We start from the raw sequence: 16,418 nt of genomic DNA, 5'->3' as shown, positions 1-16,418 counted from the left end.
TTCGTGGAGATTAATTGTGGAAGAGAATCATCAATTGAGGTACGTATTTCGCTCGTTTAATTAGCCATGGAAAGTTGTTTTATTTATGACGAATTATGAAGGTTTTGTGTTGATTAGTTCATAAAGTTTGGTAATTTTTGCTGGTTTGTATTGTGTTTGTGGTTCTGGAATGGATTTGCGAGCTTTTTATTAGTTGATTGGTTGTGGGTAACTGTGGGTTTTTTCAATTGCGGGGGTATTTGCTTTGTATAATTGCGTGATTGGTTGTGTGTTTGTTTGTGACTAGTACTTAGTTGTTGGGTATGATGAGTGTAATTGATATGAAGTTGCTTTATTATTCATATATGTATTGGTAAAATATTGCAGATGGATGAAGAGAGGATTTTAAAAATCCACTATTGTGAAAATTGTGTTGATTTAACAATTGAGGATGTTGATAAGTGCTTGCTAATTGATGTCTTTAATGATATGTGTGATGAATTTGCTGATAGAGGGTTTGAGTTGCCTGAGTATCCTGGGTTACATTATTGCCATAATGAGAAGTCTTTTAATTTAGTGGATGATGGTACGTTGATGAAAATGTTTGGGACAAAACAAAGCAAAGAGATAGATTTGTGGGTGGGTTGTTTAAGTAAGCCTAGTACCTTTAGCAGCAAGACGAGACCCAGCAAAGAGACCAGCCCATGGATGTCATAATGAATTTGGCTAGGACAGTGAGATCCCAACAAAATCTGGCAAACACACATGCTTCTAGTCCTGCTTTGGTGCCATATTCTAACAATGGCCCAAATTTTGGTACTGTCCCACCTGTTGTTGCTGGGCCATTCTCATCCAACCCATCCACATCTAAACCTTGTTCTTCTGAACCAAGCACCTTTAAACCTAGCCCACCCAAACCTATTAGGCCAAAATTAACCCCTTGGAAAAACACAAAACCAGCACAACCTGAACTTACTTGTAGTGGATCAAGGCCCTTGACAACAGCAGAACCTGTGAGGAGGAGCCCAAGGTTGACCCAATCTCTGTCACCCCCAAAGTTAACTCCCCCAATGAGTCAACCTAGGAAGTTACCTAGGATGTTAAAAGAAATATCTCCTAATTCTCCCCCACATATCACACTGATTGCTGATGAGTAATTCCATGGAGTTAATATAGATTCCCAGTTGTCATCTCCACCACCCAGAAGAAGTCCAAGGCTATTGCAAGCTAACCCCAGCCCAAATCTTAGACAGGCACCATTGAAACCACCACAAAGTAACCAAAATGAACCCCATTCTGAGCCTACCAAGAAAACTAGATCTTGCCAAAGCAGAGCAGTTCTCTTTCCACATGGTAAGAAATTACCAAACACCACTGCAAAGTATAAGGGTCTCTTTGTTCCAAATAGTCAATCCTCCCAAACTGTTCCAGAAGGTGGGAATAGTAGGGTACTTAGGAGTAGAGGTGCAAGAGGGGTCCAGATTAATGATGATGATAGCTTTCATGGTGATGATGACAACGGTTCAGAGAGTGATGGGGAATACATACACTACAAGAAAACAGACAAATAGCGACAGAATCATTCCGACGGACATAAAATTCCGTCGCAAAAGTCGAAATTTACGACGGATTTTTATTCCGTCGGATATTTCCGACGAATTCTAAAAGTTCGTCGGAAATCCGTCGGAAATTTCCGACGGAATTAAAATCCGTCGTAAATTTTGACTTTTGCGACGGAATTTTCCGTCGTACAGTACTATTTCCGATGGATTTTAATTCCGTCGGAAATTAATTTTAAAAAAAACCTTTAAAAAACACTACTAGAAAACACCCTATTTCCGACGGAATATTTCCGTCGGTGAAGGCTTTAATTCCGTCGCAAATGCAGTTTCCGACGGAATTCCGTCGTAACGTTTCGTCGGAAACGCCTTCGTAGGAAATCAGCAAGTTTTCGACGAAAATTCCGTCGGAAACACATTTCCGACGAATTTTCCGACGGAATTTAAGTTGTTGTAAAAAAAATTGACTTTTGTTCATGATCCGTCGCAAATCTGCGACGAACGTAATCCGTCGTTGATAAGTCTTTGCGACGGAATATTCCGTCGGAAGATCCGGTATTTCCGACGGAATATTCCGTCGCAGAAGGGGAAGTTTTGCGAGGGAATTTATTCCGTCGGAAATTTCCGACAGATTATTCCGTCGGAAATTTCCGACGGATTAATTTCCCTCGCAAAATTCCCCTTTTGCGACGGAATTTTAGTCCCATAATTCCGTCGCAAAATAAGTTTTCCGACGAACTTATTTTGCAAATGTCCGTCGGAAATTTGTGACAACAACGCATCAATTTATATTATTTTCTGCCATAAAATAATATTAGAAACCTATTCCTGCACCTAGTTCCTGTTTACAAAATTTATCGAATATCGAAAATATTTTTATATATATTTCCACGAAAGCCATGCACCTAGTAGAACATAATAATATTCCGTTATTTCCAAAAGAGCGGAAACATAATCAAAAGCTATACAAATAAACTTAACTACATGTCCGTACTAAATGAGACTACATGTCCATACTACTATAAACAAAAGCTAGGCTACACAATGGCCGGGGTACCCTGACCTGCTCCTCCACTACCCGGGTCATCCCTGGGGTCTCGATGCTGAGGCTGAAAGGTAGAACATGAGTCGTTGCTAGAGAATCGACTCATAAACTCATCCCACCGCTCCTTGTTTTTCCTCTCTATTTCAGCCACTTCACTTTGAATTCGGAGTTGCATCTCAGTTTCCATTTCACTTCTGATTTCATCGCGAAGAGCCTGAACCCTATGCTCCATCTGATCCTGCATCTGAGAAACAATGGACGGTGTGTACTGCTGTGACGACCTAGAAACTACCTTTCGAAGGGATACATCCATCTATATTGAACAGGACCACATAACTTGCCTTCATATGGCAAATGAATAGGTAAATGCTCCATGGAGTTAAAGAAAGCAGGGGGGAAAACCTTCTCAAGCTTACAAAGGATTTCAGCAATGTTTTTCTCCAACCGCTCCATGTCACTAACTGTGATTGTGTAGCAACACAAATCGCGGAAGAATAGACTGATCTCTGTAATCGCATTCCAAACATGGATAGGGAGTAATTCCTTCAAGGCGGTGGGCAACAACCTCTCCATGAACACATGACAGTCGTGGCTCTTCATTCCATGAAGCTTACATGCTTGCAAATCTACGCATCTGCTCAGATTGGAGGCGTATCCATCAGGAAACCGCAACTGTTTAACCCACTCACACAACACTTTTCGCTGAGCCTTGTCAAGGGCGAATGGGGCTTTTGGCATGAACTCTTTTCCCCTGTCATCCTCCTGAAGATGGAGTTGTGGCCGTTTACAGTATTTGGCAATGTCATTTTGGGCAGATGGCGTGTCACATGTATGCTTTTTAACATCCATGATAGTGTGAATTAACTGATCAAAGAAGTTCTTTTCAATGTGCATGACATCTAAGTTGTGACGAACGAGCAAATGCTTCCAATAAGGAAGGTCCCAGAGCGTGCTTTGCTTGAACCACCCTTTTTTGGCTTTTTTGAGAAGTTTCAGTGCTTCCGGCCCATCCAATGCCCTTGGAAGGTCTTTAACACATTCCCACAACTCCTCTCCAGACATGATATGTGGTGGTGAACCTTTCTCGACTTTGTTTTTACAAAATGCAGTTTTACTCATTCGAAAAGGGTGATCAACTGGAAGGAATTGGCGATGACAATCAAACCAGGAAACTTTTCCTCCATGGTCAAGCCAAAATGCTTTGCTTTTCTCCATGCAATAAGGACAAGCCTTCTTACCCGCTGTAGTCCAACCAGACAACATGCCATACGCCGGGAAGTCAGTAATAGTCCAAAGGATGGCTGCTCGAAGTGTGAAATTTTGTTTCCTCGAAATGTCATATGTGTTCGCCCCAACTTCCCATAATTGTTTCAACTCTTCTACCAGCGGTTGCATATACACATCCAAGTTGCCCTTAGGGTTTTTCGGACCGGGAACGAGCAACGAAAGGAACATGAATTGCCTTTTCATACACATCGACGGAGGCAAGTTATAAGGGGTCAAAATGACAGGCCAACAAGAATACTGTCCCCCAAACTTACCATGAGGAGCAAAACCATCTGTACACAAGCCAAGTCGAACATTACGAGGCTCATTGGCAAAATCTGGAAAGCAACTATCAAGATGTTTCCAAGCTTCAGTATCACTAGGGTGCGCCATCGTGCCTTGAACCCGAGGATTGTTCGAATGCCATGTCATTTCCTTCGCAACATTCTTGGTTGCATAGAGCCTTTGCAACCTGGGTATGATCGGGAAATAAAATAGAACATTCAGAGGCACTAAGCTACCCTTAGAAGTCTTCTTGTATCGATCGCTACCACACACCCTACATGTGGTTAACAGCACATCATCCTTCCAAAACAGCATACATCCTTTCGGGCATGCATGAATCTTTTCATGAGGCAACTCCAACCCCTTCACAATCTTTTTCACCTCATAGAATGTGTCTGCCATATGGTTGTTGTCAGGAATCGCTTCATTCACCAAAGAAGCAAACCCGTCAACACATCTGTGGGGCAAATTATACTCACACTTAAGACTAGTAATTCTAGCAGCCATCTCCAACACAGACATTGAACTCCCTTCGTATAATGGTTGTTCGGAATTCTTCAACAAATCCAGAAATTGCTTAGCTTGTGCATTAGGCTCCTCCTCTTCAGAAACACTCGCCTCTTCCGAATGCCCTCGGTCTTCATCTTCATTATGACCAAAAGCATCGAAGACCATTTCACGATATTCATTCACCTCTCGTTCAGGAACTTCTGGAAACCCTTCCCCATGACACATCCACTCATAATAATTAGGAACAAAACCGTTCCGGTACAAATGAAGTTTAACCGTTTCCGAGTCCCAAAGCTTTTTGTTCTTACATTTAAAACATGGACACCTAACTTCATTGGGGTTGCTACTTTCGGGATGATCTTCCACGTATTTAAGGAATTCATCTACCCCTTTCACAAAGGCCGGATTAACAGATTGTCCAACTTTCCTTTCATACATCCAGCTTCGTTCAGTTCGTTTCATGATTACAACTTCTACACAACTCACGCAAATGTTTAATCACATTAGTCACAAAATGTGTTGAATATTCATTACCCATCAAAGTGTCATGGGAATGCAAATAATATGTTATTCTCCTTTAAATTAACTAAAATAAACTAAATGGCAATTAATATTTTTTTATCAAAAGAAACTAAACTAATGCTTATTATAAACCAAATAAACTAACATACATAATTAAATAAGCTATTTAATAAAGTAACATATTATTTTTTTCAAAGTAAACTTAACTATGACAAAATGTTAACATTATAAATTAACATATATCAAACTTAATTTAACTAAGTTAACATTTTTTTTCATAATAAACAAAGCTAATGCCCATTTTTAACCAAATAACCTAACATACATAATTAAAATAAACTAAACTAACAAAAATGTTAACATTATAAATAATTAACATGTATAATTAAACTAGATTTAACTAAGTTAATAACCATTTTCAAAATAAACAAAACTAATGCCTATTTTTAACCAAATAAACTAATCTAACATATTTCTATATACAATTAAATTTATATATTCACTAACATGTCATTCATCAACTAAACTAACAATTTTAAGTTTTATAATGTCATTAAACTCTAGATCTACCCTTTTTATTAACAATTACACCAAAATAAACCACACTTACAACAAATAAATTTAATTGACTAATAATTTAGAGTGTGTAATGTGAGATTCAATTAATTAAATTGTTTAACATAATAAAAAAAAACAAAAAAAACAAAAATAACAGAGAAGCTTACCTGAGGTGCGATGGCAGAGAAGCTTCAGCGGACGGTGGCGGTGGCAGAGAAGCCTCAGGGGACGGTGGCGGTGGCGGTGGCTGGAGAAGCCTCGGGGTTAGGTTGTTCGAAAATTAAAAAAAAAATAAAAAAAAAAAAACCAATTGCGGCACTTACCTGAGGTGCGAACCGACGGTGGATGAAGGGGAGGAAAACAACGAGTCAGGCGGAGGCGGTGGCGGTGGCTGGAGATAGTCAGGGTTAGGATCTTGAAAAATAAAAAAAAAATAAAAAAAAAAACAAATTTCGGCACTTACCTGAGGTGCGCACCGACGAAGGAGGAAGGGGAGAAAAATAGACCGCGGTGGCGGTGGCAGTGGCTGGAGAAAAATCGAGTTAGGGTTCTTCGAAAATTAAAAACAAAAAAAAAAAAACGAGAAAAGGACCGACGGCACTTACCTGAGGGCGCACCGACGGCGGACGGACGGGAGAAAAGGACGCGGTGGCGGTGGCGGTCCTTTTCTCTTTCTCTCTCTTCTCTTCCCCTTTCTTTCTCTCTCTTCCCTTCTATTCTGTTGGTAAAGCACGGGATTGCAAGTTTTGGTGTTTAATAATTTCCGACGGAATTAAATTTCCTCGGAAATTTTGAATTGCGACGGAAAATTCCGTCGGAAACCAATTTCCTACGGAATTTTCCGTCGCAATTCAAAATTTCCGAGGAAATTTAATTCCGTCGGAAAATGTACGACGGATTTTCCGTCGGAAGATCTATTTTCCGACGAAATTTTTCGAGGATGACATTTCCGTCGTAAATTTCAAACCTTCCGACGGAAATTATGGTCCGTCGGAGGGATTCCGTCGGAAATAAGGTGTTTTCTAGTAGTGAAACCCCTTTAGAGAAAACCTAAAATAAGACGGTTCACTCTCTTTCCTCCTATCCTTTTCTCCTCCTTCTCTCTCCTTCCTCCTTCTCCCTGATGCGCCGCTCTCCTCTTCTTCTCTCTCCTTCCTATCTCCTCTTATTCTCTCTCTGCTTCCTCTCCTTCTCGTTTTCCTTTCTCCTCTTCTTCTCTCTCCTTTCTGTTCTCTTTTTCTCCATTGTCGGCCTCTCCTCTTCTCTAACTTTCTTTTGTTCTTGGTAGGTGGTGTTCATGATGCCGACGAGTTTGGTTTGGTGGTGTTCAAGACGCCGGTGAGTTTGGTTGGTGGTGTTCAAGTCGATTTCTCGCTAATTTTTAGAAATAAATGGTTTTTCATGTCAAATTCGACCCTGAAAACTTTAGATCTAGAGTTTTCAGGTTTGAATTTGACCTTTAAAACCCAAATTCGAGCCAATTTTGGGGTTTTTTGGGTGAAATTCAAGGTATGTACCTTTTTTCTTACTTATTTTTGTTTTTTGAGATTTTTTTTTTTAATTTTATAGTGAATTGTGGTTGAATTGCGGTGGCGGTGGTGGACTTGTCGGTGGCGGTGGTGTAGATCTAGGTCAGGGTTTGGGTTAGGGTTTGGGTGTTTTAGGTGCTTGGATCTGGGTATGGGTTTGGTGGGGTTTTGGTTAGTGTTCGGTCAAGGTTTGGTCGTTGGGGTGAGGTGGATTTGGTGTGGGTGCAGTGTGTCTGGCCGGTTTTAGGTGGGTGGGTGGGTGAGGGTTGGTTTTAAGTGTTGGGTGGATCTAGATCAGTTTTAGTGTAGGTGGTCGGTGGTGGTTCGCTTAGGGTGGTAGGTGATGGTTGTGGGGAATATTTGAGGAGTTTTTGTATTTAATTTGTTGCGGTGGAGGTGGCGGTTTAGCGGTGGGGGCTATTGGTGGTGGGGGGTGGTGCGGGCTTTTTTTTTGTTTTTTAAAAAGGAATTTCCGTCGGGAATTTCCGACGGAATTATTTTCCGTCGGAAATTTCCGACGGACTTTTCCGTACTTTGAAAACCTCTTCCGATGCTTAAATCCGTCGGAAAAGTGTTTACGACGTAAATTCCGTCGGAAAAGGTTGATTTTCCGACAAATACTATTACGACGACACGTTCCGACGGAAACACAATTTCCGACGGAAAACAGGGGGTTTCGGACGGAATTTTTCCGTCGTAATTAAGCTGTTTTCTTGTAGTGATACCTGAAGTAGAGCAAGACATTGAGTGTGATAGTGATGGTGAGGATAGTGAGCATGATGTAGAACATGAGAATTTGGCTGACTTAATGCATCAGAATTATGTTGATGGAGGGTGGGAGCCATTCAGGTGTAATGAGAAGTATTATGATGCTGAAGGGGGTTATATGGGAAAGTTGTATAATAAGGGTGAGGTGTATGATGATGCAGAGTTTGGGAGAATTACTTTAAAACCATGGCAATTATTTGTAGATAGGGATCATTTCAAGGATGCACTTAGAGACTATTGCATCCAAGAAGGTTTCAGCTTGGTGGTTAGGAAAGCTCAACATGACAGATACACTGCAGAATGTGCTGACGACATATGCAGGTGGAGGATTTATGCAACTTTACTCATTGATGGGCACACTTGGGCCATCAAAAGCATCAAGCATGAGCACATATGTGACATGAATATGGTGCACAACCCAATGTGTAATTGCAAGTGGGCAGCTGAGAAATTGTTAGAGGATATTAGAGCCAGCCCAGATATCAAAGGGAAAGCTCTTAATCAATTGCTTTGGGAGAGATATGGTATTATAATGGCTACTTCAACCCTTTACAAAATGAAGAGTTTAGCAATGGAGCTCATTCTGGGAGGGCATGATGAATCATATCAAAATCTGAATGTGTACTGTCATTTGCTAAAAGAGAGAAACCCAAGGACAGTGGCATTTTGTACCTAGAAAGCCCTACAACAACCAAAACACCCTCTCCAATTCAAATCAATTTTCATCAGCTTTGCAGCACAGTTTGAAGGGCTAATTCAAGGATGCAGGGGTTTAGTTGGTGTAGATGGTTTCCATTTGAAAGGCAACTATGGAGGGATTTTATTATCTACTGTGTCCTTAGATGGGAATAATGAAATTTTCCCTGTTGCAGTAGCTGTTGTTGATTCAGAGAACAAGAATAGCTGGTCTTGGTTCTTTCATCATTTGAAGAACATTCTAACTGGAACAGGAAGGATTGACTGGACTATAATGTCAAATAGGCAAAAGGTCTCTTTATCTGTATATAATTAAGATTAAGTAGATTTTTTTGCTTTATATAATTAAGACTAATTACTAAGTCATTATCTGTTACAGGGAATTGACCCTGCTTTGGATCAGGTGTGGCCTAAAGTACCTAGAAGATACTGTGCAAGGCATTTATGCAAAAATTTTAAGGGTGATTACCCAGGTATCCTGATGCATAAACTGTTTTGGGCTGTGACTAATGCATTTTCTGCCTTCAGTTTCAAAAAGGCATTGCAAAAAATACAGTCTGTTGCTGGTGGTTGGAGCTGTGAAATGGTTTAAGGACTTGGGGCCCCTTGACAGGTGGACAAAATGGAAATTTGACCCCCAACTATCTTCTGATGAGAATACTAATAACTTTGTTGAAAGTTTCAACAACACTATTGGTGTAGATAGGAGTTATCCCATCCTGACACTACTTGAAGGTAAAGCTTATCTCTTAACACCATCACTGTAAATGTTAGTCTGTGCATTAAAGTAACTTGTGTACTTTTTTTTGTTGCAATGACAGGAATTAGAAGGATTGCTATGGTTAGGCATGCTACAAGGCAACAATTGGCTGAGCAATGGGTAGAACAAGACATTTGTCCTAACATTAGAGAGAGGGTGAGGGCTGTGACCAAAGAATCCAGAATATGTCATGCATACCCTTCAGGGAGGGGAGAGTATGAGGTGTATGATGGTAGAAGTATGCTCCCAGTGTCTTTGAACAGCTGGTCATGTGTTTGTGGAAGATGGCAAATAAGTGGCATTCCATGTAGGCATGGAATTAGGGCTATACTTGATGCTGGGAAAGATCCAAATGATTTTGTGAGGGAATGGTACTCTGTTTCTAGGTATAAGTTGGCATATAGTGGGAATATATTGCCCATTCCATCCCCCGACCAATGGCCTGACATTGGTGTTCCCAAACTAGTCGCCCCTGAAATGAAAAGAAGTGTTGGCAGACCTTCCAGAAATAGGAGAAGAGAAGAAGGCGAGAAGAGAAAAGGAAAGAGGTCTGCTACTGTTCAGTGCAAGATTTGCAAACAACAAGGGCATAATTCTGCTACATGCAAGGGTGGTTTGACTAAAAAAGAAATTCTACAACAACAAGGTAAAGCACCTAACACAGCAACAAAAGGCAAGAGAACAAGGCATCAAACAAGCCAGACTGAGATGGATTTCAACTTGATTGACCAGATGATTGGAACCACCTCAACTCAGTCAAATGCAGAGTGCTCAAGCCAACCTGTACTCCCAACAAGGAACACAAACAGAGGTGCCCCTGCTACTGAAGGACCTTTCTCTCAGCCTACCCCAGCTACAACTTCTTTGCATCAAAGTACCAGCCCTAAAAGGCAAAAGATCATGAACAGGGTAGCCATGTTATAAGCATGACAATGATTTTTTTTTTTTTTGGACAAGTGAATGCTGAATTGACAGTGTCTTTTGTGAACACATTTGAACTTTTTTTTGGGATCAAACTTGGTTGAATTTTGTACATAAGCCCCATAAAAGATGTAATTATGTTTGGTGTTATCACACTTATTATAGGAAATTGGGCATGATTTTTTGGGTGTAAAAAACTGATGATATATGATGGCTGTCAGACTTTTAACAATATCTATGTATCGGGCATTATATCTTGCCTTCTTTTGATTGTTGTGTAGGCTGTTATTATTATATTATGCCAATTTATGAATTGCTTCATTGTGGAATTCCTAAAATTTACATTAAGAGTTTATGACAACTAAAACAAATTGAAATTTCATCCAACTTTAAAAAAGGGGTTTTCCACCCATTTCATTCATTAAACACATTGAAGTAACAAGAAGTTTTGTATTACAGTCACCTCAGCCCACACTTTTTAACAGCACAATTATGACTAACACAACATACATAAAAACCCCAATTTTAACTACTTCCCTAATGTAGCTAATCAACTCTGTTATTTTCTCCTTCACAGATGCAATCTCACTTTCTTCACCTCTCAATGCTTCCAAACCCTGCACATCACCTTCATCCATCCACTTGAAAAAGCCGCAATCGTTGCACTTAAAGAACGCTTTCCTAGGGTTGCGAGTTGTGGTTGAGACCTTCAATTTCGCCATCTTAGGAGGGTTGCAAAAACAACGTGGGCTGAAGAATTGCAAGGAACATGACGAATTGGAGGGGAACGAGCAGCGAGAACTAGACATGGCTTCTTGCTGTAAATGCCCGCTTACTAGCCTACAATGGAACCCTAAAATAAATGGGAAAAAAATCAGGGGATTTATAAAAGGAGGAAGAAGAAGAAAGGAGAGGGGCAGAGGCTTTTTTGGAGGGAAATTTCCCCCCCAAAATTAATAATAGACTACCTAAATGCACCCTTATTAAACTTGACGGAACCAACTAACGGCAGTTTAACGGAGAGGTTACTGTACATTCAATTACATCATTTTAAGGTTACTACGTAGAAAGTCATATATGTTAGGTTACAGCGTAGAAAAGTGCAAAAAACAAGGTTACCGTATAGAAAAACCCTTTCTTTTTAATTATTTTAATCTAGCTTTTTAATCGTCTCACTTTATGTGAATGTAATGTGCAACTTAATTGATAGTTATTGGTTTTTTAATCGTCTAGCATTAAATTATTAAGCTTTATTCCTTGCATTAAGAATATCTACAACCCTTAATAAGTTTCACTTGTTCCCCTTATGAATAGTGCCCACATGTGTGGGGGACATGTGTGGCTACTATTCTGATGTGGCAAGTTGTAGAAATCTTGATGAGGATTGGCTACTTTGCTGACATGGAGTCACGCCCGTGATTAATTCTTTGATGAGATTCCTGCTTTCCTCTCTCTGATTTCTCATCTCACTTTGTCTCTCTTGCAAGAGCTTTCTCTGATTTATCAATTTTGGTGTAAATTTTGTTAATTTCGTTGAATTTTGCTGGTTGATGTATGTGATTTCAGGCTGAGAAGGCTTATCCAAGGGATTCTATGCAAGAAGCGAGAGGTTTGATAATATCAGATATGCACAAAGCGGATCCACATTCTAATTGCAGCACTAATGTCCACGATGTTTCATCAACATACCTATCATTTTTCAGTGCAACTGAAGAACGAAGCAACTACGGTCAGGGAGGAATGAAGGTGAACGGGGTTGTTTCTGTCAAGTAGGATCCACTCTATGCTTGAAGGTGTGACTGCCTCCTTATTGTCTGGTACTCACATTATTCTAAAAGCAGTGTTTTTCATTTCATAGTTTATACTAAAATTAATGTTTTTCATTTCATCATAGTCTTTCAAATATTTGTCTGATTGACTTCACATTGAGGATTTTGTATTGTGCTTTTAGATGATTTTAGAACAAATACCAGTATATAACCTTAATTATCAAAGCATAAGCCCTAAACCCCTAATTAGTCTTTGTTTCGGCAGATTTTTGGGAAATCCAAGTTCTGGAATCTCAGGGGCGATAAGGTTCATCTCCGTATGTATTTATAATTGCTCATCGATCTAGCTTTTATTCACGATCAATTTTCTAACTTGGTAAGTAATTTTCTAACAAATACCAGTAATTTTATTCACGATCAATTCACGATCAATTTTCTAGCTTTTATTCACGATCTAGCTTTGATGGGTCGAATTTTATTTTCCCCAATTATTAATCAGAATATTCCAATTTGAGTTTTTGATCATCGATTTACTTGTTCTTCGTCTGGTTTTAATTAATTCGACCCCGTTAATGCAAACAAATTTTTCGGGTTTTTTTGATAAAAAATTGAATTTAAAAGTGGCTTATATTAGGATTTTGATTAAAAGTTCTCGCAAAATTTGTGCAACAACCGTTAATTTTACCATTAAATTTAACACGGTCTCAAATGTGGGAACTTCAATTTTCCTGTGTATTTTTATGTTTTAATGTTGCATTGCTCTTTATTTTTAAAAAAATATTTTTTGTGTATTTTTTCAGATAAGTTAGTGGTTAGTCTCTGATTGTGATTGCCCTCAAATATTGAAGTTATCAACTTCTATTCTGATTATTGATGCTAATCGGTAGGGATATGATTGTTCAATTTAATAATTTTTTCAGTCATGTTTCGCCATTTTGATACTTAGGTCACTTACTAGATGCTACAGTTAGATTGTTCAATTTAATAATATTTTCAGTCATGTTTCACCATTTCAGACTTGGATTGTTACAATGTTTATATGCACATTCAAATATATTAAAGGTAGGAACTCAGAGCTTATGCAATCAGCTGCTTGTCTGATTGCTTGAATTTGGATATAGGTGCGTGAATGTATATGTTTATTACCGATAAATTCTTTTGTCTTATGGAACTCTTATGGAAGCTATGCACCCTGCTCACGAGATCACTCCATCTCAGTCTCCCTATCCTTCAACTACTTACAAAGTGTGGTACCTTCTAGGGTTTGGCTGTGAACTTATTTTTGGTAATTTGAGAAGGGAAAGTATCTAATTTTAAATATGATTATTACTACTTGATTTAATATAGGCTGCCTACATTGGCACCTTAAAATTGTCAATGGGACTGAAGAATGTAAGAAAATAGGTAAGCAAAAGATCTTGACACCGAAACTGAAAAATGTCAAGAGATAGGGAAGTCTAAGATAGTTGCTACTCTGCTGAATATTGAGGAATAAAGAAACGAATGCTCTTTATAATTTAGGATTTAGGAATTGAACTGAATTGGGTTGATTTGATCAGTTTTTTATCTTGAATGTCGAAATTTGCTGTTTGTTTGGTTGATTGAGCATTTGAGCTGTTCTGTGTAATTTGGGAAGGGATTCTTGGGGTTTTCTAAGAAATGACTGTAACATTAGTTGATGAGTATAAACTTGGTGACTCAAAGAGAGAGTGTACATGTTGTTGGAGTTTGATTTGGATTAGTTTTTAATCTGATGGCCAAATAATTGCTATCAAAAGATCTCAGCAAGGATCTATGCTAGGTACAGAGTTCAAAAATGAGGTAGAGCTTTTATCAAGGGTTCATCATAAGAATCTTGTGAAACTTGTTAGTCTGATTCAGCTTCAACAAAGGAGAACATACATTGGTTTATGAATTCCTTCCAAATGGTACACTAATGAAAATTGTTTCATGTACCTTTCTTAACCTTTGAACTTCATGCAAGGTACCATGATTACTATTCAGACGCCACTGTTACATGTCATGATTTTTAGATGTGTATGGAATTTTATTTGATACATGATTCTAAAACTGTCTTTGTCCAATGATAATCCTTCGTAAATTTACTTTTGTCAGATAATCATTTGATGCTCATATAATATATGTGGTCATCTCTAATGATACAATGTTGGGCAGGAAAAATCTGCTATTCAAATGGATTGGATAAGAAGGTCGATGGTAACCCTTGGCTATGCTCGAGGTTTGCAATATCTGCATTAACTTGCTAATCCACCAATCATACACAGGGATATCAAGTCAAACAACATCCTTCTTGATGAGCGTTTGACTGCAAAGGTTACTGATTTTGGTCTCTCCAAGCTGTTCGGTGACACTGATCAGAAGAGTTATGTTACCACCCAAGTCAAAGGAGCAATTGTCAGTTTTAAATCCTCTTTCTTATGAAATTTTCTTATAGCGGCCTTCCTATTAAAATTATTCGAAGTACTTTCTACCATGTCTATAAGTATGCATAGTCGGTGTTTATAAACCTAAGACGTTAGATGGCATTAACAATTAGGATCTGATCCCACATTGGTCTTACCACTTGGTTTGAGCAAGGGTCCTAATGAACTTGATATTTTGGCTGGATTTTGTGACAGTGTTTTGCCTTGAATGTTTCGCGTGCAACATTCTGGCTGCTGGCTGCATTTGAAGAGTTTCGATCTTTAATGTCTGCTTAATTATATGCCATACATATTGAGAGTGGGTAATTCAAAGTGTTTTGGTAGTGTATGGCCATTGGCCAAATAGCTGGGTTTTTTTTTTTTTTTTTGAAAGGAGCCAAATAGCTGGGTTTATTTTACTATTTAGGGTTAGGGTAGGAAGGCTCATATTCTCACTCTTCTTCTGGGTTTTTTCATCTAATTCTTATGGATGGAAAATACAGTACCTCTTTGATTATGTTCCCTTGACTGTTGTATGAACCAACAATAATGAATCTATTTCTCTGTTCAATTTTTTAGCCTAAAGATTGTCTTGTTGAAGTAAATGGCTTCTTATTACTTGTATTCAAGAGTGCTTTTCTTTAATATTTTGCTCATTTAATTAATGCAGATGCATAGTATATCTTAAAATGATCCATCTAATATTGTTTTGACAAGGCTATACACTAGAAGGATACAAAGAGCTGATTGCCAAGTAAAGCAAGCAGCCCCTGTAGCTGTGTCACTGAAACTATAACCATTATATCTGATCTTATTTTGTAGCCCTATGAACACTTAAATAAACAAGTATGGTAATGTTGGTGGTTAGTTGATTAGAAGACCCGTTACTTTAACCCTTTTATCTATGTCATTGTTTTGCAGACCCGGCCTGTAGCTGCTCGACCTTTGTGAACAAGCCGGAATGTAATATGCTTTTTGCATAAACTGTTGTCTGTAGATTTTGCCAGCATATTGTAGATTTCACATTGTATCTGTAATATGGTGAGCCAAATTTTTCCGCGAAGCGTAAGCTTGGAAGATGTGTTCTGGCTTGGGTTTATTTATTAAAAAGTAGGGAGGTGTTTTAGTAAAATAAATGTATGTTAAGAGTTCGTGATCTTATTGTATGTTATTGCAGAGGAGTGATTCTAGATTGTATGATCTAGTGGCAGAATTTCAATGAAAATGATAATTGAGTCGAGAAAATCCATGTATTTGTATTTTTCACTATAAATACTCACTATTCAGTGTGTTAAATGGAATATTGCAACGGGTTAGTGGTGACTGGTGTCTTTTTCCATTTCTTCCTTTGGATCGTTCTAAGCAAATTGGGAAATACTACGTACTATGGATTACGTTATAAGAACAAAACAAAGTAACAATTTTATTAGCCCGGCTCATTGTAAACAAAAATAGTAATCTGGGCCTTTTGTCTAACTTAAAAATAATTCAAGTGGCTAAATCTACCCCAAGCTTTTATCTGAAAATTTTACACTACCTCCCGGTGTAGCTTCTACTACCTACACCCCCCTCCCCAAGTGACGTCATTTTGTTCTTTTTTGTGTTTACTTTCTTTTTTTCTTTTTTGTTATATACCATTGCAAGTTAATTCTATGTTTTGAGTTTCGATTCCATGTAAAAATTATTATACTCGTATAAAATAAAGAGTGTGAAGAGATTTCCATGGTATCAATTATAATAAAGCAATTGATGATCCTTTGTTTCAAAAAACTAAAAAAGCAATTAATGATCCTAACTCACAAGCAATCAACTCAATAAGCAAACTGCA

The 16,418-nt window shown here is 38.4% G+C and overlaps 2 protein-coding genes and 1 long non-coding RNA gene across 4 annotated transcripts; 2 read left to right on the top strand and 1 right to left on the bottom strand.

Moving 5' to 3' along the window:
- Positions 1 to 2,575: 2,575 nt before the first annotated feature.
- LOC145600316 (uncharacterized) lies at positions 2,576 to 5,106 on the bottom strand. The gene is made up of 4 exons (XM_081656232.1): positions 4,151 to 5,106; positions 3,822 to 4,045; positions 2,986 to 3,719; positions 2,576 to 2,896 (listed from the first exon to the last, which is right to left on the bottom strand). The coding sequence occupies exons 1-4, from the start codon at positions 5,104 to 5,106 to the stop codon at positions 2,576 to 2,578; spliced, it is 2,235 nt and encodes a 744-aa protein (XP_081512358.1).
- A 795-nt stretch (positions 5,107 to 5,901) lies between these two features.
- On the top strand, positions 5,902 to 10,401 carry LOC145600315 (uncharacterized). The gene is made up of 6 exons (XM_081656231.1): positions 5,902 to 5,992; positions 7,973 to 8,642; positions 8,790 to 9,009; positions 9,097 to 9,190; positions 9,246 to 9,452; positions 9,539 to 10,401. Exons 1-6 carry the CDS (start codon positions 5,902 to 5,904, stop codon positions 10,399 to 10,401), a joined length of 2,145 nt encoding a protein of 714 aa, XP_081512357.1.
- Positions 10,402 to 11,818: 1,417 nt separating this feature from the next.
- Positions 11,819 to 15,903, top strand: LOC145602396 (uncharacterized). Of its 2 annotated transcripts, XR_014104544.1 has the most exons (4): positions 11,819 to 12,215; positions 12,433 to 12,543; positions 14,343 to 14,582; positions 15,512 to 15,903. It is a non-coding gene; the product is annotated as an uncharacterized LOC145602396 (long non-coding RNA). The 2 variants fall into 2 exon arrangements; XR_014104543.1 differs by lacking the exon at positions 15,512 to 15,903 and having other exon boundaries at positions 14,343 to 15,041.
- Positions 15,904 to 16,418: the final 515 nt, after the last annotated feature.

This window comes from Chenopodium album, chromosome 21 (assembly GCF_948465745.1).
Source record: "Chenopodium album chromosome 21, dcCheAlbu1.1, whole genome shotgun sequence".
In the NCBI taxonomy this organism is placed as follows: Eukaryota; Viridiplantae; Streptophyta; class Magnoliopsida; order Caryophyllales; family Amaranthaceae; genus Chenopodium; species Chenopodium album.
Note: the sequence above shows the minus strand (reverse complement) of the source record. Positions and strands in the feature narration are given on the sequence as shown.